We start from the raw sequence: 25504 nt of genomic DNA, 5'->3' as shown, positions 1-25504 counted from the left end.
TAGTTTATGTTAGTCAAAGCATGAGGCCACATTTCTGCATGGTGCCCTGCTAATGACATGATACGTGTGTGTGTCACTACTGATGTTGCTGAGTGTGTCCAAGTTCATACGAGTTTTCTCTTAATAGGCCAAAAAAAGGTGTTGTGTAATTCTAATGGCTTTTGAAGGGTCACAAACCCAAAAATATCATTCATATTTGATATTTATATTTCAGGCTGAAGTGATTTTAAAGTGGAAAAAATACTAATATTTAATATTTGTACTGCAGTTTTTGGGAAGGTGCCATTTTCTGTCTAAGAACCTCACAATGCTTAATAGTAACATGTATTTAAAACTGTATGTGCTTAATGACGACCAATAAAAACTCTAAAGACATGAAAGATCATTTGCTTTATCAGACTAAAAATTGATAATAGTGTTGTTTTGTTGATATTTGTGACTTTGGTGAAGATTTATGCAGAAAACCAGGACATTACTGTTTCTTGGGACCATATATAAGGTACAATAGTGTCCACTGTATGTGTGGACCCTGAGAGCCCCCCCATGTGAAACAGGTGAAGTTGTTAATATTGTCTCTGTCTCAGGGCTTCAGCACCATCAGACCAGTAGAGATGCAGTACGGTCAGAAGACCACGAGGTGGAGGAACAATGATCACAGACACAGGGAGGAGCTAACAAGACACAATGTGGATCCTGAGCTCAGCACGTTTTGCTGCAGATGATCAGTTTTCTGTTTCTAAGTCGTCCACAGTCATAAAAGGTGGAGACAAACATGGATCCTGCTGTGTGACGACCACAGATACTTTCTACAGTCAAAGACAAGGAGCAAACGTCCACTGCACATTAGTTTGCTCAGTGTCTGTTTGAGACAGTTTCACATGATAAGGAGACACGTGATGTGGACGTGCAGAGCAGTTTATCCGCTATGACAGCGTCCTCACCAGAGCCAGTATGAGTCCACCTTAGTGTCCCCATCCTCTCCCTGTGTGATGTCCTGTTAATACGTCATAACCACAGGATATTTGTGTCTCCTGAATGACACTGTGGGAGCTCAGTGGTTCTGAGCTGGTTTGGGACGTTCTAATGTAAGAAATGCTGATATCAAACCACTGGGACAATATTTCAGAGACATGAAGTTATTTTAATGTTATGAACATGATGAATTTTATATACGACACAAACTTCAACTTATTTTACACTAACAAGATGTTACTGTCATGACACTAACAGAAGCTAAATGTGATTCTGTAAACTAATGACAGATGAGAATTTTATTAAAGTTATGTTTTAGTAAGATGATGAATCACATTCAGTCTTTTTTGGGGGCTAAGCCCCAGATGTTTACTACAGCTGGCTCCACCCCTGGTCAGGACAGAAACGTGTTGGCTGTTTTTTTATTATCAGTTTCTGTGTTCAGTCACATTCAGGAGATCAGGATCAGATGTGGATGTGTCCTCAGGGGCCTGTGGACACTGACGTACACAGGTTGTTGTTGATTTGTTTCTTTTTGCTTTGAGTATTTTCACGTTTGCTGAACCTCTGAAACACTAATGACCACAGAAACTTTGCATATGAATAAATGGAAAGTTGACACATTGAGAAGGAAGTTGAGATCAGATAAGAGCAGAATGAGCTGAGAGCTGAGGTTTCCTGAGTTAAACTGTAGCAACTGTAGTGTCTCTGTATCTTTGTCCTCTACATTTACATACATGGGGGTCAGAATATTAAGAACACATCTGTGTATAACAGTCCAGTACAAAACCACCTTCAACTGTGACCTTAATACCAAACTTAATTTGGTTTAAAACTGAAACATTCTCAGCTTTTAAAGACCCGTTTTCTGACCTGATGGTTTATTACATCACTTGAAGCTGAGCAGGTAGTGAAGCTAAATCAGAAGAGCAGGAGGATTCAATTCTTTTATTAAAAACTAAAATCTAAAAATACCACTGTTTAAGCCGCTGCTGCATTTTTTAGACAAAACAACATTTAGGGCTCAGCATGCACAGGCCTTCAAGAAACCTCCAACACAACCTCAGCAGTTCCAAATACACACACAGCACTCGCACTATGGGGCACAATTCTGACCTGTTTGGTCCAGACACCCACCCACCCAGCCTGGACTCTGGCCTCCTAACTTTTACCCCCACCCACCTGTCCAGCCACACTATTGCCCATCAGTTCTTCCCAAATCTGTTACAGACAGCAACAGTTAACAGTCATGTCAGGGGAATTACTTAGTTTTCAGGCACATGGTGGTTAATTAACAAAATAAAAGCATTATTATTGTTGGTGGTTCAGGTTCAGCTTAATTGATTTGTCCCTGTAGGTAGACGTGCTACAACATGATGGTGATTTCTGTTGACATTGACATCTCTTTCTTCCTCGAGTGCTTACTGTGTCTGATGGACCACAGGTGATGTCACTGCGTGTTACTTTGGTTGTGGTTTGGGTAATAAAAGTATCATTTGAGTTTTACAGTTCAGTGCTTAGGATGGAAAAACAGCCACAGACAATGGCAGAAAAGAAGAGGATGCAGAGGTCTGATGGCAGCTACAGGGAGCACAGAACAGGGCGTCATGTGACACAATGAGGCCACATAAAAAACCTCAATCACATAAAATCCCAAGGACTAAATTCTTTTTGTCTAGATTAGTGATGTAATTATCATAAAGCATCTGCTCATTCTGATCTAGGTTAATATATATTTTCTTTGCATGTTTGTCATAATTTGAACCTGTAAATAAAGTTATTCTTCCTGCTGCAGCAGACAGACACCATCAGACCAGCAGATGCAGTACAGACATGAGACCACGAGATGGAGGTTGGTCACAGACAGACAGTAGGTAAAGCAGAGGAAATGTGTCTGTATTCATTGTTTTAATAATCAGAACAAAAACAGCTGGTTTGGTTCTTTGTTCCAAAATGATCTTGGAGGATTTATAGACAGAACAAAACCAGATTAGTCAGAAATGAATGACTGATTGAAACATGTCTGATGGTTCTGTTATCAGGTGAGTTTCTGTGTCAGTCACATGGAGGAGACAGGTGTCACATGGAGGAGACAGGTGTCAGGGACAAGAGATATCACAGAGAATATAAAGATTTGTCTGCAACAGTAGGACAAAGGTCAAAGGTCATTACTGTTACTGTAGGGTCAGTACTGTTAACATGTTTCTCTGCTACTCTGTCTTTACTAAAAACTGTTTCAGTGTCCAGTTGATGACCATAAGACAGATGCTATGAGTGTGTGGATAAAGGTCCAACAGGAACAACCCTCTATCATCTGTTCTCAGGTGGTTCCACAGTTCACACATGAAAGTTTGGTGGGACAACAGCCCCCAGGTGACCATCACGGGTCCCTGTGTGTGTGTGTGTGTGTGTGAATATATAAACAGAAGTTAATAACACTTCCTACCAAAAGACAGTGAAAAGACAGAAAACTAATCCACACAGATAAAACACCAATAAAACTAATGAAATAATATTTTATTTCATATATTATGTATATTTTTATCTAGATAAAAATAGACATAATCTTAAATAAAATAATATAAATATATTAAACAGATAAAGACACAGATAACACATAACACAGATAACACACATAAAAGTAGACAGTATACACACTATATAAATAGTGAGATGAAACATTGTAACGACAGCAGAATAAGAGACGTGATGGAAACTTGTCACACAGAGGAGGAAGTAACACATTTAAATTAGATAAGATCAGAATAACCTGTTGTGTTAAATGTGACAATTACTGTACAAACTGTGGCGTCTCTTTATTTTTGTCCTTTACGTACATGAGGGGAGGTGTCAGAATATTAGGAACACATCTGAATTTAATGACCTTAAATAAACATAAATTAGATTTAAACATTTCTGTCAGTTTCAGCAGAAACTGAATCATGATCTTCATAAAGAGAAATATTCTGACCTGATGTTTGTATCAGATCACTATCATCTGATAAAGGACTCAGTCAGAGGAAATCTGGATGATGTTCTAATGAAAGAAATCTTTTTAGAACTAAAACTAAACCTAGATGGTAAAAACTGGATTTTACATTTGTTCATTTTTAAACTAGACAGCAAAACAACTAAATCCTTTGTTAATACTTGAAGAAATCTACGTGTTTTATTTGTTTGGACCTGGTTTCACTGTGATTAGTAAGTAGTTGAAATAACTGAGATGCTTTAATCTTATTGTGCAGATCTGGATTGTTCTCACTCAAAGTTAAATATGTAAATGTCTGCATCAATCCTGATTTGTAATTTAGCATCTGAACACTAGTGGATTTAAAATGGAGCAGTGTGTCATTAATAAAATGTAAATTTTCTGCTTTAATTTGAGGAGTTTAATATCAGTATTTGATGATTTGATGATTACATTTTTATACTCACTGCCCATTTTCAGAGGCTACGTCTGTCCTGTGCTGTGAGATGATGTCTGGCAGAAGAACTGTGTGAGATCACATTGCTGACATATGAAGGAGTCTAGGATCTTAATGCATGTGATGATCAGAGTCCTTCATTCATGTAGAACAAGTCACCACCATCAAAAACTGACAACAAGCATTTTCTTAATTTCTGGGGAAAAACAAGATGCATCTTTAAAAGTAGGACATGAAGTTTAGTGTGTTTTTTCCCAGGGTTCTCAGCATGATGCTAAAAAAAAGATCTTTATCAAACCACACAGCAGTTTTTAGGTTGAGACATTTTTAAGGGGTTAATTTAATCTGCATGAAGTGAACTGTGAGCTGTAGCTGTGATGAAGTTTGAACACTGTTTACAGAGAAACAACACTGATTCTCTTCCTTGAGTTTTCACATCAGCAGTCTTTGCTTTAGTTATTAGCAGCTGAAAGTGTAAAGCATTAAACAGTGACTGAAGTTTAAGAGGAGGATCTGTGGGTGATGGTGCACAGCTGTGTACATCTGTATCATTAGTAGAACTCTGAGTCTGTGTTAACACCTGAGTTATTAAAGAGTGGGATCAGCTCAGAACCACTGGTTATTTCATTGACACACATCTACAAAACCAACCTTGGTTTGTCAGACCTACATCAGGCAGCTACACATTAGTGTGACCTGATACATACATCAATACACAGAGCTGCACAGCTTTGCTTCTTTACAGCGAAACAATGAGATCGTTCATAACCTTTAACTTCCACTGTGTTACGACTGTGCTGCTTCTTGAAATGACACTGATGCTCAGACAGAATAGTGTTAGTCTGTAAAAATAACTTTAGCTGCTTACTATAAGTGTTTGTGACAGTCCGCCGACACAGAGACACTAGAGATATGGAGGCTTATAGTTCTTGAAATATTATTTAAACAGGAAGTGTCAGCGAGCGTAACATAAGCTGATTTACACACCTTTGATTGTACAGAGGGAGGTGAAGAAAAATAAGTGAGTTCAGGCAAATCAGTCAGATCTGCAGCAGCTTTTTAAAAATCAGCCTCTGAATTGTCGAGTAGGTTCTTTATACATAATTACCCTCATCAGAGAAGAACATTAGTTCATGACACTGTACCAGCCTGTGGTCTCATGGAGCAACAGCTACTGTTAAGATACAATTGTTTTCTGTTATTTTCCACTAGAGTCAAGGGAAGTTAAATACACAACTGTCATTTACCACCCTGGTTATTTTTGTGTCTGTTTCTGTGGTGAGATTTCCGAGAAGCTGATGATGCTGAAATGTGCTTAAAGGAAGTGAAGATGAAAATGTGCACAGAGAAGATATGAAGCAGAAGTTCAAGTTTCACACTGATGCTGGTAAAGGTGTTAAAACATTTACCTTGATTTAAATAGAAGTCACTCTATAGATCCTCTCACCAACCCAGCTCAGTGACTGATGTCCTTTTTATATCCTTTGTTACTTTCATCCATCTACTAAGAAACTTATTCAGAACAAACACCACCTGAATAAGCTGTAGTCAAACAGGCTTCACTTCTTTAATCATCATGTTCAAACCTTTTGGCTGAATGTGTGGATGTGTTCAGGTTTATTCATGGCTCTGATATTTCTTCAGAACATTTTAACCTAAAACCTACTGAATGAATGAAGGAAGAAATAAAACAAATGAAGGCTGAAGGATCTTTTTCATCAAGTTGTTTCCCCTTTAATCTGTACATTAATTAAACTTGACAAGACAGAAACATTTTGAATTGTACAGCAGTTTTTGGCCAGAGATCAAACCCAATTTGAGCCTTTATATACAGGAATCACAGACTATCAACATTACTAACAGGAAATAATAGGAGCTGGAGGAAATGATATTTAGACTCTTGCTGAAAATGTAAATACAGTAAAACCTTTGATGAACACAGACACTGTTTCGCTGTAGAAGCAAAAGTCAACCTGTCTGCAGAAAGATCAGGTTAGTACAGAGAATCCTGAGGTGGAGGAGAAATCCAGTTACTCTGCTGCTGCATGTCTACACAGGTTTCCAGTGAGCAGATTCCTTCAGAGCATGTAAACACTGGAAAGCTGATTTCTCTGAGGACCCCCGTTACTTAAGAGCATGTGAACCCAGTCTCTGTGTTGGCCCTGAAAGAGACTGGAGAGCTGACCAGGGTGGACTGCAGGGTGCAACCCTGAACAAGTGGTTACAGATAATGGATGGATGAGGAATCTATCATCCTAAATGACCACTGGCCAGAAGGTTTTACAGTGAGAGACTCACATCCTCATCTCCATCTTTTCCTGTCATCTCTCCACACAGATTAATCAGTGTTACAGACTGAGGGCATGTTTAGTGGTGACACCAGTGATGTCATCACACTCTTCATCATCCTGGGTCATCTCCATGGAGACGACTGGTTTGTTTCCTGTTGGTGGGAAGATGTGGTTATGTAAATCGTTTTAATTTCTTTAAGCTCTAACAACAATGACGTGATGTGCAAAACAGTTGAGATGCCGGCTGTTTGTGTGGCTGCCTGGTTTTCTACCTGTCTTTCTGCTGCAGCACATTAGCATCATCAGGACGGTGCAGATACAGTACGAACAGAAGACCATAACATGGGGGAAGAATCTGATCACAGACAAAAAAAGAGTAAAGGTGGAGGCTGTAGCTTCAGTGTTATTAAAGGCTGTAGCAGTGGTGGTGTGAGGATCAGAGGTTGGAGGAGGATCTGTAGACAGAGGAGGAGAATCTGGTTCAGTGATCAGTTTATTATCAGGTCAGCAGGTTAGTTCAGATCTTTAAACAGGAAGTGATGTCAGTGTCCTGACCTCTGACCCTCAGCCTGCTCACAGGAGATTTTCCATGGACATCAGTAGAACATGAGTAGAGACCTTCATCAGACTGTTGGACTTTACTGATGGTGAACATGATCTTAGGCTCAGATCCAAGTTTGGTTTCATTAAAGTAGAAATAAGCTTTGACTGCATCACCCTTTGTCTTTTTTTCACAGTACAGAGTGACATCACTTCCTGTCAGCACAGGATCTTCAGAGAACTTCAGGACCACTTGATGATGATCTGAACAACAGAGACACAAACAGAGACAGGGTCCAGTGTTAATCCAGACTCTCAGAGAATGAAATCAGTCCTTACTGGCTCTGTGACATGTTACTGTTAGGACCAGGTGGAAAGTTACTGAGTCTCTACATCCTTGGTTTCACCTCCATCACTGCACTGATGGAGAACTTACTGGCTACATCCACATCACAGCTGAACTGAGCCCAAATCCTTCAGAGTCTCTGCAGTGTTAACAAACCAGATCAGGTCTCTTCATTCAGATCTGGTCTACTTCCATATGTGGTTCTGGACCTGCTTTCTATGTGATCTGTGGCTCTGTGACCACTGTGAGATCACTGATCAGAATTGAAAATTCTCTCCACAGATCACCTGTTGTCATCATTCAGTGTCGGCTCCTCACAGATGGTAAAAGCAAACACCGAGCAGAGAAACAGCTGAGGATTCGGCCTTTTGTTGCCTTCTCATCATCATCATCATCATTAATATAATTTTTCTTGTTTATCATTCTGGCATTCAGATAATACTGTAGCAAAAGTGAGAAACACCACATTTTATTACACTAATGTATCCACAATGAGGCAAAACACTATTTCAGCACAATAAACACAGGGCGAGTGTTTTCAAAGGTTGGTGAAACTTTTAATGTACTGTGTGTGTGTGTGTGTGTGTGTGTGTGTGTGTGTTCACACCTAGACCTTGTCTTTATTCTTAGTCCTTATTAGTCAGGGTTGGTGTTTCCTTCCCAAGAGAGGAAATTTCCACCAGTTTGCAGATTTTACAGGCTGATAATGACATCATCAGTCCTGGTCACTGTACCAATAGTTTACCAGTGGAGTGTGAGTGTCCACATGTACTAACACAGGGGTCATATATGTTTATGGTTTGACAGTTACACAAATAATATTCTTTCTTTATTATTATTCACATTCACACATGACTCTTGTATCAGGTGTCTACAGTTTCTTTCACACATTAAATGTTTGTGTGTTATTGTTGGATTGTCAGTGATGGTTTTCACCTGCAGAAACAGTGAATCCAGACAGCAGCACAGACACACCTGGAACAGGAGGACACAGGTCACTAAAGGTCAGAGGTCACTGAAGGTCAGAGGACACTTTCTATTTATCTACAGTCACTGTGATTTCTTAAGGTACAACTGTACAATCTAATGCAATAAATCATGAATGAATATATTCAGGAAAATATCAAGATCAAAACTTTGTTTTTGGGAAGGTGCATTACAGAGGCCAAAACTTATGACTGTATGTAAAAGCAGACCAGGTTCTGCCAATGACATCAGATTTATTAATCTGGCTTTTTCATAGCATTTACTTTACACAAATCTGTGCAACAGCCTGGTGATTCAGCAGATTTTACAAGCAATAAACAGGACGATGACTAACTTGAAGATGAAGTTGCAGCAGTGTTGTTATCAAGCATGTACTTCACTTTAGCATCAGTGATTTTCCATTTTTCCAGTCATTTCTCTTGAAAAACCCAATAATATCTTTGACCATTTTACTAATGTTTGCTTTGCCAACTGACCAGCTATTTAGAGCTTGAGTCAGAAACTATTCACATAATCTGTGGACTGTTATGTTGTCTACTTATCTTGAAGGAACATCTACTTTGTGACCAAAATTTTTGTTGTTAGGACTGAAACCAATGATGTTCAATCATCTGCCTCCATCTAACTCTGTCCTTTGCATCCTCTTCTCTCACACCAACTAACTTCATGTCCTCTCTCACTACATCCATAAATCTCCTCTTTGGTCTTCCTCTAGACCTCCTGCCTGGCAGCTCCAACCTCAGCATCCTTCTACCGATATTTTCACAGTTTCTCCTCTGAACATGTCCAAACCACCTCAATCTGGCCTCTCTGACTTTATCTCCAAAACTTCTAACATGAGCTGTCCCTCTGATGTCCTCATTCCTGATCCTGTCCATCCTCGTCACTCCCAAAGAGAACCTCAACATCTTAAGCTCTGCTACCTCCAGCTCTGCCTCCTGTCTTTTCTTCAGTGCCACTGTCTCTAAGCCGAACAACATCTCTGGTCTCACCATCGTCTTGAACATCTTTCCTTTCATTCTCGCTGATACTCTTTTATCACACAACACACCTGACACTTTTCTCCACCTGTTCCAACCTGCCTGCACTCGCCTCTTCACCTCTTTTCCACACTCTCCGTTGCTGTGAACCGTTGACCCTAAGTACTTAAAGTCCTGCACCTTCTTCACCTCTGCTCCCTGTAACCTCACTGTTCCACCTGGGTCCCTCTCATTGACACACATGTATTCTGTCTTACTGCGGCTAAGCTTCATTCCTCTGTTTTCCAGAGCAGACCTCCACCTCTCTAGATTTTCCTCCACCTGCTCCCTGCTCTCACTACAAATCACAATGTCATTGTTTTAAACAATCTTGTTAAACAAACTAGTCAGAAACTCTACTGCCACCTCTCCTAGACACTTCCATACCTCCACAGGTTTGTCATCAGGACCAACTGCCTTTCCACTCTTCATCCTCTTCAACGTCCTCCTCACTTCACTCTTACTAATCTTTGATACTTCCTGCTCCACACCAGTCACCTCTTCTACTCTTCGTTCTCTTTCATTTTCCTCATTCATTAACTCTTCAAAGTTCTCCTTCCATCTTCCCATCACACTCCTGGCACCTGTCAATACATTTCCATCCTTGTTTTTAATCACACTAACCTGCTGCACATCCTTTCCATCTCTATCTCTTTGTCTGGCCAACCTGTATAAATCCACCTCTCCCTCTTTAGTGTCCAACCTAACATACAAGTCCTCATATGCTCTTTGTTTGGCCTTTGCTACCTCTACCTTCACCTTACAATGTATCTCCCTGTACTCCTGTCTACTCTCTTCAGTCCTCTCAGTGTCCCACTTCTTCTTAGCTAACCTCTTTCTCTGTATACACTCCTGAACTTCCTCGTTCCACCACCAAGTCTCCTTGTCCACTTTCCTCTTTCCAGATGACACACCGAGTACCCTCCTACCTGTCTCCCTGATCAAATTAGCTGTAGTGGTCCAGTCATCTGGAAGCACCTCCAAACCACCCAGAGTCTGTCTCAGCTCCTCCCTGAAAACTACATGACCTTCTTCCTTTTTCAACTTCCACCACTTTGTCCTCTGCTCTGCCTTTGTCCTCTTCATCTTCCTTACCACTAGAGGCATTTTACACACAACCATCCTGTGTTGTCTGGCTACACTCTCCCCTACCAACACTTTACAGTCACTGATACAATGTCAACACAAGAAAAATGATCTGCACTCATACAGCACTTTTCTACCTATTGGTACTTCTCATTCACCCATTCACAATCAGAACTGGTTGTGGGGATTGAGCCAGCAACTGGGGGATTGGTGGATGACCGCTCTACCATCCTGCACCACAGTCACCACAATGTAGTCCACCTAAGTGCTTCTACCTTCACTCTTGAAGTTTTCTTTTATCATTTGCTTTACTATGTGTCAATACAATGAAGAGTAGCCACCTTAACTTTACTCTTGTACAGGTTGATTATCGTGTTACACTGTAACCAGGCTGACTAAGAGCCATTGTTCTGTTGAGCCTAGTTTTCCCTTAACTCTGAGCAGCAATGACTTCATGACTTTCTTTATGAATAAAATTGTAGCTATTAGAGAAAGAATTCACCAGATCCTCCCCCCAAATATTACAGATAGACCAAAATTCAAAATATGATAATAGGATAAAATCACCAGTTGTCTTGAATGTCCTGTATAACTGTCGCCTGTTGTCACATAAACCTGCTGTCTGTAACACTTAGTGACAGAGTCCATTAAATGTAAATGTGTGTTTTGTTTGTAATGAATGAATGTTGAAGGTTTGTGTTTGACTCACCAAAAAGCAGAGAGACAGATGGAGTCTTCATGTTGTCAGGATGAGGACTGAACGTCTGAACAGTAGAGAGACAACTTTAGATTAAGTATTTCTGTCTTTGCATCCTCAACACTGTTTCTGGTGTTGAGTCTATGAGCAGAGTGAAGTGAGCAGGTACCTATCTGTATTTAGATTCATTCATCCTTTCGTAAACCCTGTTTCCTTTCCCTGTCCCTGCTGTGGTCTAATCAGACCAGAGAATCTGTCCTCATGCTCTCAGAGTTATTCTAATATTGTTTGACAAACTCCAGACAGGCAGTTGCTTCTGTCTTCTGTGTTTATGAGGATCAGGTTAGTTTGAATGTCTCAAGCAAATCAATATGGGACAATAAGTCAACACACAAGAAACAATATTAATACAATTCATTATTCATTCACAATTCATTCCAAGTTCTTACCATAGTATCTGCAGCCACCTGCTGCTGTTGAACACCACCTCTGAACTCCATTAAAAAGACAGTTACACACTCTTCTCTTTATACCAACAATGACATTAGCATGGAGCTCAGCCAATGACGTGATAACTGTGTGAACAGGGAAGTGTTGCATGTGATCTGAAGTGGTCTGTCTTGTCTGTTGTCCAGATGTTCAGTCGTCATCCAGACAACATGAAGTCTCCACCTTTGTCTTTGCTCCTCGGTGAGTCAAACTTCTTCCTACATTCATTACAGAGAAAACATACATTTACAGAATAAGCACAGAGTGAAACTGAGCCTGAGCTAAAACAGTGACACAGTCAGAGCTTCATCTGCTGGTTATTGTCCAATTAGTCAGAACAAGTCAGTATTTAGATAATGTGCTGTGCTCACTAATTTCTATCAGTCCACCAGGCTGACTGCATGTTTTCTTAGGATCCTCATGAACCAAATAATCATTTTACTCTCATCCAGTGAAATACTGTAATGTAGAGGTCGTCAATATTGAAGTAAAAAGCTTTATAATTAATAATTTAATAATAATTAATAATTTTACATTTTATATTAAGACAAATAAACAAAAAATGGTACAAGAGAGGAGAGCAGTCAGTCATCTCGCTCTAGAGTTGAACCCCGGTCTCCAGTGGAAAAATCCTGTGTCTTGTACCATCCACCTGCCTATGAGACTTTTTCTTTTCAAAACTGTGTCATTGAATTTGGTGTCAAATATTAAAGTGAGAGGGTCATCGATGTAAAGCAGAACGTCTTTTTAATGCGTCAGGAATGAGAAGGGGCAGTTTTCTCCCACACTCCAAAGACACATGTTACGTTATTTGGTGACTCTAAATTGCCTGTAGGTCTGAATATAAGTGTGAATGGCTGTTCTTGCAATGCATTTTCTGAATATTGATAATTGTCTTCTGCTGTTAAGATGCTACACGATTTTCAATAGCCCTTAAAAAATGACACAAAGTAGCAGTGAATAACACAAACACACGTTTATGATGATGCTAGTGTCATTTCCTTGGATCCTGAATGACAAACACTGCTATCAGGAGCTGATCCAGAACCAACTAAGTATTTCTACAAACTATTCTTCTCTCGGTTTTGCTGCAAACAAATACAAATTGCATTGAATCCATAGAATTTGTCATTAAACAGCTTTTCTAATGACTTGATCCTGTTTAACACAAAGAATTGTGACTATTGCCTTGTACTGTTCCAATGTTCAGCACTATACCAGGCAACACATTCTGTTCTGCAGTAGTTCACTAACTATATTACAGCTTCCCCATTAGAAGAATACAAAATAAGAGCTTCCACTTTTAGTAGAAGTCATACAAATCGTCAAATCCATGGATCAGTTTACTTTTGAAACACAGGTGACCTACACTCAGTGTTGTCCCTGAATGCACCACACAAAGACAGTGCCAATTGTTTTTACATAAAGCCTGAGCACAAAGGCGAGTGATGATTCTACAAGAAGATTAAAGGAACCATTTATTTTTGTGACACTGCAGTGAATGTGCAGGTTTCAGGGAGCTGCTGTTAATATGGGCCTCATGGAGCTTCCATGAGTGGTAAGATGTCTGCAGTGGGTTTGGGGAGGTGGGATTGTGGATGCATATGTCTCACGTCCCTATAGCAGTGTCTGATTAATCATAATCACTATTTTAATTTTATGCACCTGGGTTTCAGATTTCCACTTCAGTACAATAGAAGCAGATGAAACCTTCTTTCTTGCTTGTCCCTGATTTGAATCAGTCCCCAGAAACATCTTATTCAGAAACTGTGTCCCTGTTACACCTGCACTAGTTCTCGATCCTGGTCCTCACGGGTCCCTGCTTGTTTTTCATTCATCCCAGCACAACTCACTGCTAGTTTTCTGCGTAAGGTGCATTCAGTCAGTCAGAACCTGAGAGATACCACATAACTTTTCTACCTCCACCATCATCTAAGATGGCAGCTTCCAGATTCTTATGGACTAAACACACCTGGTGAAGCAAAGCTGTCGCTGACTAGAGAGCAGGAAGCAAAGTGTGGACTGATTTTGAGTCTTGTGCTACTATCATCCTAATTTGTTGCTTCTTAAACTGAGGTTTACAGGTGAACTGAGCCATGGAGGCTGATCAGTACTAACCCTAAACCCTAAACCCTACAGTATGGTGCACTGACATGTCAATGACTCATGAAACATACACATCACCTCCCAGGGCCTGGATAGGGGCCTTAAAGACACATTCTCTTTGAACAGTAATACCATCAGCCAAGGTTTTCTATCATTCCAAATGTTTAAAGACATGCTCACATTCAGCAGAGCTCACCAAGCTGAACCTCACGGTGTGTAATGGATTATTACTGTAAACATATTCAAGTCACTGGTCTATTGATTTAAAGCTTGTACAATGTCTAAAGTGATGCTGCAACAGAAATATCTTCATTAATTCATCTGATCCTCAATTGTTGAAAATTGTGAAACTGCCAACAACAGTCAATTAACATTTAAAGTCTGGTTTTCAAATACTTTGTGTGACATAACTCTATTCAAATATATTTAGTTTAGCATCACATTAGACAAATTAAAACTACCATAGTTAGGCTAGAAACAGCCCTTTTTCTTTGACTAAAAGCTGATAAACTGAGACACTCAGCTACTGTTAGGGGAACCTGCCCTGAGGTGACTCAGATGGACCTGATCAAAGTTTCACAGGTTGCTCTTCTTGGACCTTCTGAGCTGCTCTCTTGAGTGCAGGTCTTAATGGGCCATGACTGTCTCTTCAAGAGGAACAGAGGTTAGAATTCTGCACTGGACTGAAATAAATAAAAACTAAGCATATGAAGGAAACTTGCATCTGGCCAGTGTGGAATGTAACTTGAGCTTAAGTCCATTACATCTGAACACAACAATACAATAAAACAATTCTGGGAACAAATACTGAATTTGAATTGACTGGCTAATCTTTGACCACCACTATGTCTACCAAGTTATTACTGTCCACTGTAATTTAAGGAGATGGAGCTGGATTAACACACACTTTGATGCCACATTCACTCCCATTCAGGGGATAACAGGGGATTCGGTTTGACAATCACCATCTCTCTATTCATTGCTTACCTCGCTCGACCACAGAGGCAAACTTTGAATGGTGTTAGCTAAATAACAGCCACCACAATAAATAGATGTTTTTTCTCTAATTGACAGGAAGGATTTGAAATCCTAACACTTTGCTAAAGTTATTGATACAATATTGACCGGTTAAAGCAGATTTCAGGTTTTAACAAGTAAATATCACCAAGTCTGTCAATTAATTTTGAAAAAACATGTAAAAATGCTTAGTTAATGGGTACAAACTGTTTAAACTCATCTGTCTCTCCACGTGTCCACTGTAGAGGAAAATGGCGCATGAGCAGCAGTAGAAAACTTATGAAGTGACAAGGACAATGATGTGGTGACAAGACTGAAGAATCACTAAGGCAAAATCTAAGTAAACCTGTATGAAAAACTTACATTAGACCAGCAATTGTTCAAAGAGACTTAAAATGTGCAGCCACCCACCCATCAACTTCACTCGACTATCATTTGGTTCTGGTATTAATGACAGTTTTATAGGCAAATACATATGAGGCATAAATGCTTTATGATAACTAGGCCACTAAACAGCATGAAGTTTAAATGGGAGCTTGACACAGTAGAAACAATAGAGGAAACAGAATCTTGACTTTTGGAGACAGTGACAGGGTTTATGTTAGTGGACTAACACTGAGCATCATTCCATTAACTGTTTGCTGCACAGAAAAAGATTTAGCTCTACTGTAGATCATCTACAGAACATTTTGAATTATTGATGAATATTAATGCTGCTTCATGCATAATTGCTTAGCTGTTCCTCTCTCACACATAATGGAGATGCACTGTATTGTATGTTCCACTTTTCAGTTATTGTAAATACTTTGAAAATGCTTTATGCACTTTATATGGTTCCTGTGAGGATAAGTTTGATCTTATCCTAAAGAAATGAAGTGAGAAATGCACAGTTCTTTGTTCTGGTGTGAGGCCGTGTGGACGTCAGGAGCTGGAGATCAGCTGTGATGGAGCAGGATGTGAAAACTGGTGCATTGACGAACTGAGGGCTTAAAAACAAGAAACAACAGTAATGTGTCACAGACTGGTCTAGTTTTACAAGTTCTGCTCCATTTCCCACACATTAAATTCACACATTGTTCAAAAACTTTGTTATTACAACTTATCAGAACATGTTTAAACATGAAGGTTAATATTTGGTTTGTTCACTCAGCTGTTATCAAAACTGCTTTGGTTTCATTGTGATTTAATTTTGTCCTGTGCCCCATAGTGTCCATTTTAGTGACCTGTGCCTCCTGTTCCAGGTGTGTCTGTCCTCCTGCTGCTGTCTGGACTCACTGTTTCTGCAGGTGAGATGATGGAGGTGAAAACAAGCACTGACACTCCAACAATACACAGACATTTATTCTGTCTCTGTGTCCTCTAGTGTCTCTGATGTTCAGTCCAAACCTTCAGCAGTTCTTCACCAGAGGTCCTCCAGTGTCTCTGAGCTGTGTAGAAGACGGACAGACAGTTGATGGTTGGACAGTGAAGAGGACCAGAGGAGGACAGACTGAGGAGTGTGGAGCAGCTGGTTCATACTTTGGACGGTTGGATGGTTCCTCCTGTGTCCTTGATGTCTCAACAAAATTCAGTACAGATTACTGGTGTGGGACCAGTTCTGGACAGAAGAGCAACCAGGTCACCATCACTGTAACTGGTACAGAAACTAACTGCTGCAACACAACACATGTATATGACTCTGGTCTGTTGGTGTAACTCTGTCTCTATATGTCTCTGTTTGTGTTGTTCAGATGGTCCTCTGATCCTGGAGATCCCTGCACTTCCTGTGCTGACAGGAAGTGATGTCACTCTGAGCTGTAGAAAGAGAAATGGCGACAAAGTGAAAGCTTATTACTTAGTTAATGGAAACAAACTTGTATCTGACCCTAAGATCATGTTCACCATCCACAAAGTCCAATGGTCTGATGCACGTCTCTACTCATGTTCTACTGATGCCTATGGAAAATCTCCTCAGAGCAGACTGAGGGTCAGAGGTCAGGACACTGACATCACTTCCTGTTTAAAGATATGAACTAACCTGCTGACCTGATAATAAACTGATCGCTGAACCAGATTCTCCTCCTCTGTCTACAGATCGTCCTCCAACCTCTGATCCTCAAACCACCACTGCTCTCTGCACTGCTACAGCCTTTAATAACACTGATGACAAAGTGTCTTCCTCTCTGATCAGCACAGTAACAGTTTTAGTTTCTGTGGTTCTCTTGGTTCTGGTTGTGGTTGGAGTTGTCCAGCGGTGGAGGAAACAAATAGGTATGAAAACTGTGAGCTGATTTGAGCAAACAATTTAATTCAAATCTTTCAGCATTAAAATCCCAACTGAAACTTGAGTGAGAATAAAAGCAGTTTCAAACGATATTCATTGTTAAAAAGCTCATTGTCTATATAAAATTAAAACATTTTTTAAATATATTTGTAGTTCTAGAAGGAATTTGAGCAGACCATTTATCTACAGGGCAGGACAGTGATGGAGTGCTTAGCGCTGCCTCCTTACAGCTTGAAGGTCCCTGGGTCAAATCCCTGGCTGTCTGCAACCTTTCTGTGTGGAGTTTGCATGTTCTCCCTGTGTTTGTGTGGGTTTCCTCCACTTTCCTCCATCTGGCCAAAGACAAGCATGTTAGGTTCATTGGCAAAACCTGTCCAGGGTGGACCCCACCTCCCACCCTATGACAACTGGGATAGACTCCAGCCCCCCATGACCCTGAACCGGATAAGTGGTTACAGATACTGGATGAATAGTACACATTTTACAACAATCTACAGTTGATCATTTCCAGATTTGTGCATAGATTGTTTGTACTCACAGTTTTAACACAGATTTGTGCACATGCATTGTTAGTAAGACCCATGCAGAGAAACTGTCTGCACATCCCAAAACTGTCAAAGACTGGACAGTTCACAGATAAAGACTGTTTCCACCAACCATCACAGATTTCTGGTCTCTGACAGTCTGCAAGTAGCAAACACCTGAATTTAAAACCCTGCTTCTTACATATAAAGCTCTGAATGTTCAGGCTCCATCAAATATAGAAGATCTCATAGCACCATATCATCCCAGTAGACCACTTCGCTCTCAGAATGCAGGGCTAGTTGTGGTTCCCAGAATTTCCAAAAGTAGAATGGGAGGTAGAGCCTTTAGCTATCAAGCTCCTCTCTTGTGGAACCAGCTCCCAGTTCAGATTCGGGAAGCAGACACCCTCTCTACTTTTAAGTCTAGGCTTAAAACCTTCCTCTTTAATAAAGCATATAGTTAGTTATAGTTATGCTGCTATAGGCTTAGACTGCTGGGGACCCACCCCCCAATGCACTGAGCTCCTTTCCTCCTCTTGACCCTCTCTCCTCTCCTCTCACCCTACAATTGTCACCACTGTATGTCATTAACTCTCTGTGTTCTCTCCCGTAGTTGTCTTTGTCCTTCTCTGTCCCCCTCTCTCTGTCCCTTTCTGCAAGTGTCCCCAGCTTTGAAGCTGTGTGTCTTCCAGTGTGCAGCTACTGGTCCTAACAATCTGCCCGATGTTTTGTTGTTGCTTTTTGTTGCTCTGTTCTTTTCTCTCTTTATTTTCCACTCACCCCAACCGGTCAAGGCAGATGGTCGTCCACCCTGAGCCTGGTTCTGCTGGAGGTTTCTTTCGTTAAAGGGAGTTTTTCCTCTCCACTGTTGCCTATGGCTTGTTCAAGGGGAAATTGTTGGGTTCTCTCTATACATCTTTATAGTCCTGACTTTACTCTGTAAAGTGCCTTGAGATGACTTTGTTGTGAATTGGCGCTTTATAAATAAAGTTGAATTGAATTGAAATTGAATAAAACAACACTATGTTCATTTAAAGTCGCAGTTATTGTAGGTCTACCTCAGCTGTGACTTCATCAGCCGTTGATACTGGTCGTAACTATTAAACTATTTTAAAATAATCATTGTAAGAAAGACTGACAGAGACTGGGTCTGAAGACTAAACACTAGAATCTTTACACTGCACACTCTCAAATACTGTCTCTGCCGATTGATCCGGACTGGCACTGACCAGCTTAAGGCTTTTAGGGTCATCCGTTCTGGTGATGACAGAACACCAGAAGTACAAAATAATTGCAGAAATATTTAACTAATGCATGTTCATGTCTTTCTTCCTCTTTTCCTTCCAGGAAGGAAAGATTCTTCTCCTTCAGTGGATGTGACCTATGCTGATATCACCATCAGACAAACGGCCAATAGGAGAGGTAGACTGTGTGTGTGTGTGTGTGTGTGTGTGTGTGTGTGTGTGTGTGTGTGTGTGTGTTATTGCTGCTAATTATTCAGATCGATCTCCCAAACTTACCAAACATGCCTGACCTGATTTCGGTCCTTAACTTTCTGTCTATCTCTGGATTTAAAATTTGGAACATTATGGATTACTGATTCTGGAATTATATGGTACCTTTGCTGTGATGTTTTTTTTTTTTTGCATTACTCAATATTTTCCACCTCTGAAAGGAGATACAATCACTTGACACTGCCATTTTACCTCCTTCCCCACCCAACCAACTCCCCTGGTCTACAAGGAACCTCCCGTTCATTCTTGCTTCGTGCCTCCTGGAAAGCACTTCCATTAACCAATAAGCCCAAAGAAAATTTAGTTTCATTTCATCATTCTATGACTCTGCATTCGCCTGTGTTTATTGATCCAGTGTGTTGCCTACTTGTCAGATTGACCAAGCAGATAAGCACCTATTCATCCAGCCAGCAGCAACCCCCTTAACCCCTAAACATTCAATAAAACATCTATCATTCAATCATTTGTCAGCTGCTCCTTTTGGTTCCAGAACAAACGGTTCTTCTCACAAATAGACCCTCACATTACCATGTCTGTTTGCATTTGGGTCACAGTTTTTACCAAACCTTGACAAAATATTTTAAAGGATAATATAAGTCTCAGCTGTCTCAGTTTGTTTCCTGTCTGTCAGCAGAAAGATCTGTACAGTGAGTGAACATATCAACTTTTCTGTGAGCAGCAGGATGTTAAACTGCACAAAACTGCCAAGCTAACCCCATTAGCTTTAAGAGAGTTTATCTCCATGCATGGACATATGGACCCTGTCAGCCCAGACTATGACACATCTGTCATATGAATAATAACCTGCCTTAGATGTAATGGGTGTTTGCACACAGAAAGATTAGTGAATATCAGGTAAGACAGTTTAGTTTGACTGATAATTATGGATGCAGGTCTGCTAAAATCGAGAAATGTGGTGACCTCCATGCTCTGTAGCTGTAGCTCCCCTCCTATTGACTTAATCCTCATTTATGGATAAAATGGGCTCTTTAACTCACTGAAAATCACCAGTTTAAATGAATCATTTGTAAATGTTTAAATCTTTTATTCTTGTTAAAAACACTAAAACAGAATATTACATTGTAACAAAAAGCAAATCAAATATGAATCCAAGCGACTTGACTTTCCAGAGGTACTGCTCTGTTCTTCTGTACAGTGATGTGTGCCTTTTTTTTTTTTCTTTGCTTAACTGAATAGGTTACGTATTTGTTCCAGTGTAAAGATTCTAGTCTGGTGTAGTATGGTGTCACTAATCACCATCAGTACAGTATAAAAAACGTTGTTTGGCTCATACAATGTGACTGTGAAATCAACATGAGTTGGACATGGCTGAGTATGTGGTGTTATAGAGCAAAGCATCTTCCCTGACAAACAATCTTTGTCTGAGTACAGACACTGGCTGCAGAGACACTTTAACCAACATGTTCCTTACAGAATTAATGCTCATTGGAGAAGCTGAAACCCAATGTGAGCAGCTACATGTGATGTGGGGCGGCTGTAGCTCAGTTGGTAAAGACAGTCATACATGGACCACAGGGTCATTGGTTCAGTCCCTGGTCCTGGCTACATGTTGAAGTGTCCTAGGGCAAGACATTAAACCCCAAGTTTATACAAGTTGCTCCTGGTGGGTCAGGTGAACACCTTGCATGGCAGCCACCGCCATCGGTGTGTGTGAGAGTGTGAATGGGAATCAACATTGTAAAGCGCTTTGGAAAAAAACGCTATATAAGCGACTTTTTACCATTTACAGGAAGCCAGTGCAGAGATCTGAAAAGTGGTGTGACATGGGTCCTTTTTGACTGATTAAAAATTAGGTGAGCTGCTGCGTTTTGGATAATCTGTAAGCGTTTGATTGTGGATACTGGTAACCCCATCAACAAAGCGTTGCAGTAATCGAGACGAGATGTGACCAGCGCCTGTACAATGACTTGGGTTGTATATTCCGTGATGTAGGGTCTGATCTTCCTGATGTTGTAGAGAGCAAATCTGCATGTTCAAAAGACTGAGGAGATGTGGTCCTTAAAGCTCAGTTGGTCATCGATGATGACCCCCAGATTTCTGGCCGACTTAGTGGGGACAATCACTGTAGATCCAATGTTGATGCTGATGTTGTGTTGTCTCGAAGGTCTAGCTGGGAAGACAAGGACTTCAGTCTTGGAGAGGTTGATATAAATAAATACAGAGTTTAGGGAATCCATCCAATGTAACCACAAGGCGACACAAGCCAGTGTCTTCTCGTGCCAGTTCCAAGTCTGGATAAATGCAGAGGGTTGTGTCAGGAAGGGCATCCGACGTAAAACACATGCCAAATAAAAAATGCGAAACATGACTTTCACACCGAATCTGACTTCCATACCGGATCGGTCGGGGCCCGGGTTATCAACAACCGCCACCGGTGCTGTTAACCTACAGGCTACTGGTGGAAATTAGACTACTGTTGGTGGAAGAAGGAGAGGAGGAAGGTGTGTTCTTAGGCAGAGAGAGAAGAGGAAAGCTAAGAATGTAGGACTGACAGAAGGGACTTTGAATGTTGGGACTATGACAGGGAAGGATAGAGAGTTGATTAACATGATGCAGAGAAGGAAGGTGGACATACTGTGTGTCCAGGAGACCAGGTGGAAAGGTAACAAGGCTAGAAGCTTAGGAGCAGGGTTCAAGTTGTTCTAACATGGGTCAGATAGGAAGAGAAATGGAGTAGGAGTTATCCTGAAAGAGGAGTTTGTGAGGAATGTTCTAGAGGTGAAAAGAGTATCAGACAGGTTGATGAGTCTGAAGCTGGAAATTGAAGGCGTGATGTTCAATTTTGTGAGTGGTTATGCCCCACAGGTAGGATGTGAGTTAGAAGAGAAGGAGAAATTCTGGAGTGAGTTAGATGAAGTGATGCAGAGCATCTCCAGAGGTGAGAGAGTGGTGATTGGTGCAGATTTCAATGGGCATGTAGGTGAAGGGAACAGAGGTGATGAGACTGTTATGGGCAGGTTTGGTCTTCAGGACAGGGCTAAGGGCAGAGGTGAACATTTGTGAGCAGTAATATGGTTTCATGCCTAGAAAGAGAACAAGAGATGCAGTATTTGCTTTGAGGATGCTGATGGAGAAGTACAGAGAAGGTCAGAGGGAGTTGCATTGTGTCTTCGTAGATTTAGAAAAAGCGTATGACAGGGTGCAGAGAGAGGAGCTGTGGTATTGTATGAGGACGTCTGGAGTGGCAGAGAAGTATGTTAGAGTGGTGCAGGACATGTGTGAGAGCTGTAAGACAGTGGTGAGGTGCTGTAGGTGTGACAGACGAGTTCAAGGTGGAGGTGGGTCTGCATCAAGGATCAGCTCTGAGCCCCTTCTTGTTTGCTCTGGTGATGGACAGACTGACAGATGAGGTTAGACAGGAATCTCCATGGACTATGATGTTTGCAGATGACATTGTCATTTGTAGTGAGAGCAGGGAGCAGGTGGAGGAAAATCTAGAGAGGTGGAGGTCTGCTCTGGAAAACAGAGGAATGAAGCTTAGCTGCAGTAAGACAGAATACATGTGTGTGAATGAGAGGGACCCAGGTGGAACAGTGAGGTTACAGGGAGCAGAGGTGAAGAAAGTGCAGGACTTTAAGTACTTAGGGTCAACGGTTCAGAGCAACGGAGAGTGTGGAAAAGAGGTGAAGAGGTGAGTGCAGGCAGGTTGGAACGGGTGGAGAAAAGTGTCAGGTGTGTTGTGTGATAAAAGAGTATCAGCGAGAATGAAAGGAAAGATGTTCAAGATGGTAGTGAGACCAGAGATGTTGTTCGGCTTAGAGACAGTGGCACTGAAGAAAAGACAGGAGGCAGAGCTGGAGGTAGCAGAGCTTAAGATGTTGAGGTTCTCTTTGGGAGTGACGAGGATGGACAGGATCAGGAATGAGGACATCAGAGGGACAGCTCATGTTAGATGTGTTGGAAATAAAGTCAGAGAGGCCAGATTGAGGTGGTTTGGACATGTTCAGAGGAGAAACTGTGAATATATCGGTAGAAGGATGCTGAGGTTGGAGCTGCCAGGCAGGAGGTCTAGAGGAAGAGCAAAGAGGAGATTTCTGGATGTAGTGAGGGAGGACATGAAGTTAGTTGGTGTTAGAGAAGAGGATGCAGAGGACAGGGTTAGTTGGAGGCAGATGATTCACTGTGGAGACACCTGAAAGAGAACAGCCCAAAGGAAAAGAAGAAAATCCATTCTTTTTCCAACCTTTACTGTCTGAACTCAGACACTAATAACAGTGGTAGATGGTGATGAGATGTTACATACATCTCTGTTATGGTGGTTTCAGAGATGTAGTTAATGTCCTGATAGTATGACATTAACTAGTTAATTCATTAAGTAATGTCAGAGACGTAATGCAACATGATAAATTAGAGTATTTTTTAGCACTGTCAGTGTCCTGGTAAACTCATTCTTGTCATAGAAATGTTTGTTGCTTTGGTTTTGCTTTCACCTCTGTCACCCATCAGAAGTTGTTGTATTCTGCAGGATGTTTTAGGTGTTTTATTATGTTGGTCATGTTAAAAGTAGCTTTTATATATTTTCCCCCAATGAAATCCCAGTATTGTGGATAATGCAGGGTTTTCTCTGGTGCTGTATAATTCCAGCTAAATCAAAATAAAATCAAAATGAATTATACAGTCACAAAATTACAAATTTGTCTTAGTGGGCTTTACAATCTGTAGAGCACTGACACTGGGTGTCTTTAGACCCTCAAATCAGATTAAATTATTATTCTACTCTGTGTATCCGACAGCTTTAGTTACTTTAAAGAAGCAGAATTTAATAAACGCATAAAAACTGATGTATTATGGTGGATGAAATCATAAAATCCCCTTTACCTGCTGCTGGTGTATTTCCACACCAAGTCTAAGTAGTATCACTGACCTTTGTACTTAGTTTTTATTCAGCACTACAGCACTATGTTTTCTGTAGTTTACAACATGAGTTGATATTATTTTTTCCTTTTATACTTAGATTTGAGTTTTATCAACAGTATTTGCTTGTTTTTTTGGAGTCAATTAGTGAACAAAAGAAGTAAGTTGATGATTTTTCACAGTCTCCTTCAGTCTACACATGAATTTACCTAAACAACTTAACAAGACTTGAACATTTTAGATTTCTGTTAAAAGTGATTTGTTTTTTTCTCTCCCTGTCTCAGGTCCTGCTGAGGTCACTTATGGTCAGGTTGTGATTAAAAATTAGAAGAAGGCTGGAAGGAGGACGGGTAATCACATACAAATACATGTACAGAAGATTAACACACAGATCGATTTACTAATTTTAAGTAGTATTTGCCTGGAAAGTGAAATCTGATGTAAAACTCTCTAAAGTCCTGTAGTTCTTGCTAAACCACAATATCTGTAAACTAGAATAAATCATTTTGATTGCAAAGGGGGAATTTATCAATTTTAATGTAATTGTGAAACATTTGGTAATAAAACAAAAAATGTCCATCACTGCCTGTTTTTATAGATATATTTCCTGTAGGTTATATACATTTCCACTGACAGGTACCTACTCACATACTGTACATGCAGGTTACATTTTCATCAGCCCCATATATGATGATCTATACTATAACACTGTGTCTGTGTTTGTGTTACAGAGCAGGCGACTGATCCAGATGTTCTGTATTCATCAGTGAGAGCAGGTAACATAATATAGATATGTTTCATACTGTGTATGTCTGTGAATCATAGTTTATCTCTTTATGATTTAGAAGTAAGAGAAAACTGTAAAGTGAAACCAAATGAATCAGCTGATGTGACGTTCTCAACAGGAAATTGAAGATAGATTTCTGTTTCATCCTCATGAACACCTGAATCTGTGTCTCTTACTGGTATTTGTTTTTCAATTTAATGTCATTGATTTATGTTGCACATCATAGTAAAACTTGTACCACCATTAATTACTTTTAATGTATATGATCAGTGATGATGTATATGTGCTGTGACCCCTGGTTTTTAAAATAATAATAAAAGAATGAAAAATACAGCTGTTCTATGTTCCCAGTTTAAAACAGCTGTTGTGTTTGAGTGTCATTATTTCTTCATAAAGCTAATTCAACACTGAAGTTTCCCTGTAGTAAAGTATGTCAACCTTAACAGCACTATAAACAATTATAGATCTTACAGAACCCAACCAAGATGCCATGAGTCCACTTTAAGAAACATAAATCTCTAAATAGGTGATGCAACACTTTATAACCCTTTAAACTTATAAGCAAA

General features: G+C 40.3%; 2 protein-coding genes and 1 long non-coding RNA gene across 3 annotated transcripts in view; 1 reads left to right on the top strand and 2 right to left on the bottom strand.

The window, feature by feature from the left end:
- LOC137137365 (uncharacterized) overlaps positions 1 to 11422 on the bottom strand; it is a 113010-nt gene extending 101588 nt beyond the window's left edge. Inside the window, exons 1-2 of the mRNA XM_067523544.1 lie at positions 11376 to 11422; positions 8511 to 8549 (exon numbers count right to left, since the gene is read on the bottom strand). Coding sequence (XP_067379645.1) covers positions 8511 to 8549; positions 11376 to 11406 — 70 coding nt within the window. The 5' untranslated portion in view covers positions 11407 to 11422. The remainder of the gene's footprint in view (positions 1 to 8510; positions 8550 to 11375) is intronic.
- On the bottom strand, positions 6140 to 7814 carry LOC137137366 (uncharacterized). The gene is made up of 3 exons (XR_010915711.1): positions 7244 to 7814; positions 6961 to 7143; positions 6140 to 6840 (listed from the first exon to the last, which is right to left on the bottom strand). It is a non-coding gene; the product is annotated as an uncharacterized lncRNA (long non-coding RNA).
- A 3166-nt stretch (positions 11423 to 14588) lies between the features above and the next one.
- LOC137138033 (uncharacterized) lies at positions 14589 to 25154 on the top strand. Its single transcript, XM_067524938.1, has 9 exons — positions 14589 to 14622; positions 16217 to 16261; positions 16339 to 16611; positions 16706 to 16948; positions 17049 to 17225; positions 19110 to 19184; positions 24436 to 24501; positions 24883 to 24927; positions 25057 to 25154. The coding sequence occupies exons 1-7, from the start codon at positions 14589 to 14591 to the stop codon at positions 24477 to 24479; spliced, it is 891 nt and encodes a 296-aa protein (XP_067381039.1). The 3' UTR covers positions 24480 to 24501; positions 24883 to 24927; positions 25057 to 25154.
- Positions 25155 to 25504: the final 350 nt, after the last annotated feature.

This window comes from Channa argus, chromosome 12 (genome assembly GCF_033026475.1).
Source record: "Channa argus isolate prfri chromosome 12, Channa argus male v1.0, whole genome shotgun sequence".
NCBI lineage: Eukaryota > Metazoa > Chordata > Actinopteri > Anabantiformes > Channidae > Channa > Channa argus.
The sequence above is the reverse complement of the archived record's forward strand: the minus strand, read 5'-3'. Positions and strand labels throughout refer to the sequence as shown.

Excerpts from the sequence above, each read along its gene's own strand:
- LOC137138033 (XM_067524938.1), top strand. The coding sequence starts at position 14,589 with ATGGGCCATGACTGTCTCTTCAAGAGGAACAGAG. Across the intron at positions 16,612-16,705 it reads GGTCACCATCACTGTAACTG|ATGGTCCTCTGATCCTGGAG; the intron begins GTACAGAAACTA and ends TGTGTTGTTCAG. Across the intron at positions 17,226-19,109 it reads GCGGTGGAGGAAACAAATAG|GAAGGAAAGATTCTTCTCCT; the intron begins GTATGAAAACTG and ends TTTTCCTTCCAG.